Source organism: Drosophila eugracilis, unplaced genomic scaffold (assembly GCF_018153835.1).
Source record: "Drosophila eugracilis isolate 14026-0451.02 unplaced genomic scaffold, ASM1815383v1 contig_2154, whole genome shotgun sequence".
In the NCBI taxonomy this organism is placed as follows: Eukaryota; Metazoa; Arthropoda; class Insecta; order Diptera; family Drosophilidae; genus Drosophila; species Drosophila eugracilis.
Genome location: NW_024573038.1, coordinates 3,092,692 through 3,096,926, shown reverse-complemented (window position 1 = coordinate 3,096,926; position 4,235 = coordinate 3,092,692). Strand labels below are relative to the sequence as shown.

Here is a 4,235-nt window from a genome sequence, read left to right as displayed (position 1 = left end):
CCTGTCACTATTTACCACAAGCGTGCTATATGATTCTAATATTAATTGATTTAATTTTAATGTTTTGTAATGTTGTATAGTAATATGGATTGTTAACCTATTTGAATTCAGTGAAACTTACCATAGGTGGTATGACATCTTTTTAAAGTGGTTTCTCAACCTATGAAATGTGATGAAATCTTTTATTATTTTAAATGGCGAAAAGATAAATCAGATGCCGTCGGAAGACACCTAAAATTATTCACAGAAATTTCCAAATACTTTCTTCCTTATACTTAACAAAAAGATGCCGTCGGAAATCGGAAGCAGCCACTTGATTGATCTGTAAATTGAAAGGCGATTTTCTAGAAAGTTCGCTTCTGCCGTCGGTGAAATGAAATTGAAAATCTTACAAATGTGGTTATTCCACCTTAAGACTTTTGCGTCATCATCTCGTGCGATTGACGTTTTCCTGTGAATAATCTGAGAAATTACCCGCCATCAATAAATGAATAATAAGAAGATCGTATTTAATTTTTTTGAATTTTTTTGTTTTATTGACTCTTTGTTTGACAAAAAATTGATGCAATTTTCAGCCAACTACGGTAAATTTTGTTTTTTTCTGATTCATGTTCTTAAGAAAAACTAAGAAAAACTTGGCTTACAAAAGAACTTACAAGCTATTACAGTAGTAATTCATTTAAATAGGCATTAAGTTTAAATTATTTCTAAAGAAACTATTTTTTTCTTGACCTTAAAAAATGTCTATAAAAATTGGGGATTTTATAAAAGATTTTTGAGGATTTTTTTGTTTAATTTTTTTGTTTGATTTTTTTGTAGAAACAAAACCATTATCACAATCGCTTTGATGAGTAAACTAAAATCGGGTGGGTGGTGTTGTGGCTGTGTCCTTGACTGCTGTAGAAATCGAATGCCGTCGGCTGTTGAGAGATGACTGTATTTCTGGGCTGGCTCATGCTGGTTTCCTTTGTACTCTGGATTTTGGACCGGACTATTGGTTTTCTGGTTTTCCCCCGTAGTATTAGTTAGTTACTCGAACTCCTCACTGCGATGGTTTACGGTATTTGCCGCACTTTCTGCCGACCTTCGGCGGACATGGGCTGTATAGGCGTAGAGTTTCCAGGACAACGGTGGCCAGGAGTCTCCACTGGGTCTCCCGCATTCGAAGGATCTGCTGCTCCTTCTGCTCCGCCTCCCGCAACAGAGTTGCCTGGTCGGGAATGAAGAATGCCACTGCCATGTCGTGTGGTTTTATCTCTTTTAGTTCGGAATTACACAATTGCCAATGACTCAATGACTTTCTCTTCGGCACAATGAATATTTATCAAGCGGGTTCTTTGTTGCTGGCACACACACTACTTTGTTGCTTTCGTATTTTCGAGTTCGTTCACTTTGTTCTGGGTATTTCCCTTCCTTTTGAGATACTTTCGTTGCGCTGGCTGACTTCCAACTGAATGCGATGGGTACTGCTGTGAGGCTATTTATACCTGGTGCTCTCCAGCCGCCTTATTCTCTGTTTTTCTGGTGGTGGCTGCTCTCTTTTCGGCCCTCTTTCGCTCTTCTGCTCTCCGGTTGGGGTTTTTTTGTTTTGGTATTTTTGTTGACATCGCCTCATTCGCAGCTCCCAAAAAAAAGCGTACTCATTTTTTGGTGTGGGCGGGGGGCGTGGCCACCTTGCGCCTGTTGCCAAGCGTGTTTTTTGTGTGAGTCTTCTTCTGCCGTAGTTGTTGCTGTTGTTGTCAGGTTGTTGGCAGCGCCTTTGTTGTAACTGTGTGCGGCGAGAAGTACAGTTAGCATATTAATTGTATTAAATCGTCGGAGCATGACAAACGTTATTCAACAAGGAGTTCGCCGGAGAGAGAGATATGAGTGATGCCATGGAAGTGAAGTTCGAAATACGCTGTAGGATAAATAATGCATATACCCCCATGTATTACTTATGGTTCATGGAAATTAGATGGAATTTTGTAGACAGCTTATAAAAATTATATACAGGGATTTACCAAGTTTCACATTAATATCTGCAATCATTTTTGTCTAATATTTTATTAGTATTCACTGGAAAAGTTATTAAACATTCTACTGAGTAAAGACTCTAGCATTGTAAATTTAGTTATGAACACAAAAATAAATAATCCCACCTATTTTTCAGACCTAACTAATAATTGATTCTATTTAATCAATTGATTCTATTCTATTAAAGTTAAAAAGAATAGCCGTGTAAAAATACACTTAAGTGTCTAACTTAAGAGTTGAAACTTATTTTTCAAGAAAGACTCAAGTCACATTTTATAAGACAAAATTTAATGATAATATATTTGAGAGTAGTAATCGAACCTCTGATAATTTTAGCTTTAATTTATGTACTTAACAGTTAACATTCGCCTCATAATAACCTAACCTAAGTATAAGATTAAAATATGCCAAATGTGAAATACCCTCTCAAAGGGTATTAAAAAGAGAGCGGTGCGTGTGGGAGGCATCTCTTGAAATATGGGCAAGTGGGCAAAGATGAGTTCCCGTTTCTTTTATTTTACTCTCTTTTTTTCTTAGACAAGCCCACCTGACACGTCCGGACATATCTCTCTTTATCAACATATCGCGAGCTCTACAAATGTTTACACAATAATCAGAAGCTTCCGACCAAGAATTATGACAATCTCTCATAAATTAACGGATACAGTCCATATCGAGTATATCGACAACAATGGGCTCGTCCCATCGTTTTTCATATATTTCATGTGCAATTTTTATTTTCATTAGAGCGGAAAATGTCGGATATGATATGATACGATATGAATGCTTTCGCTGGAAATTACACACGAAAATTGAACTGGGGATTAAGGTATTATTAATTAGCGCTCTGTTGGATATGATTTCTGGACAATGAGTTCTTGAGTATATTATATAGGAAGTTTTCATTTTGAATTGTCATATATGATATAAACTCTCTTATATTATTTCATTATCATACATAGGTTCTTATTTATCTTGCGTATGCGGTTGATAAGTTTAATTTAAATGTAATGGTTCCTTCAATGAAGTGTGTGGTGTGGTTTTCATTAGCATGTGAAACTTAATTGCAACTTTCTCTTTTATGACGTCAATATGTATTTTGAGCCGTTTGAGCAAGAACTAACTGGAAAGACTAAGAATGTACTTACACTATTTTTTACATTTAAGCTAAAGAGTTTTTAATAAAGAAAATAATTTAGTCCCAGTTGCCGGCTATATATTATGAAGTTATGGATATAATTATTAATAAAAATTCTGTAATATATTTTCCCTTAGACTCCGCGCACCATTATACAAGCTTCAGGGAGTTGAGAGCCAACACCCAGGATCTCGACATAAGTTGCTAGTTCCATTTAAACTCCACCCACAATGCCGTGCACACTGTACCGTACACACATACACACAGGCACACAGCCGAATCTTACGGCGTGCGTCTCAAGTGTTTCCACTGTGATAGAGAATAGCCACCACTTTGGGGTTGTTCTGCGTCATCGTCTATAGCAACTACCTCCCCAGCTCCGTAGTCTAGGTCTATTGTCGAAGTAACTACTTCGCTTTCCTCTGTCATTCTCTGGCTCTTTCTTTCATCGCACCCTCCCACTCGCACAGCAGCAACACTCGCCGTTATAGTTCTTTTTTCACGGGTCTTTTCTTTCCGGGTTTGCCTCAGCATACAAATATAAGTTAATATATATATGTGTGTGTAGAAATCCGGGAAGGTTGGGCGTGGCTTGCTTCCTAACAGCGTTTTATGCTCCAGAGGAAACCAAAAAACGGGCGTTTGCCTCTCTTTCGCACGTTTTGGGGGACCAATGTGGTGCAAGTTGGGAATTTATGTTTTGGGCTGCTTCGTTTTCTGGGGCGGAGTTTAGGTTGTGACCTTTTTTTTTGGTTTATTTTGATGTGGCTGAATCACTGCCGCATAGCCGCCGAGGGTGGAGCCTGAAAGGGTCTTAAGTTAACCGGAATATGGCCAACATTATCCCTTAAATGCTTGCCCTTAACCTTAACCTGCGGTAATTTGCGCATTAGCAATAATTGAGGCTCTCGAATGTCGATTAGTTCGATGATTAACCTCTTGAAACCTTTAACGCAAACTGGCTTCTGTTTTTCTTTTTCACGAGATAGTCATCTAAGTTTGTAATTGCCCAATGAGGCGAAATCTCGAAACTCTAAGATAGTTATCTGGGATTTTGTTTACTTTTGAATTTCTCAAAGGA

At 37.8% G+C, this 4,235-nt stretch overlaps 1 protein-coding gene across 1 annotated transcript; it reads right to left on the bottom strand.

Annotated features, from left to right (window-relative positions):
• Positions 1–513: 513 nt before the first annotated feature.
• LOC108108453 (cell death protein rpr) lies at positions 514–1,467 on the bottom strand. The gene has a single exon (XM_017216507.1). It carries the CDS (start codon positions 1,238–1,240, stop codon positions 1,043–1,045), a length of 198 nt encoding a protein of 65 aa, XP_017071996.1. The 5' UTR covers positions 1,241–1,467; the 3' UTR covers positions 514–1,042.
• Positions 1,468–4,235: the final 2,768 nt, after the last annotated feature.

Excerpts from the sequence above, each read along its gene's own strand:
- LOC108108453 (XM_017216507.1), bottom strand. The coding sequence starts at position 1,240 with ATGGCAGTGGCATTCTTCATTCCCGACCAGGCAACTCTGTTGCGGGAG.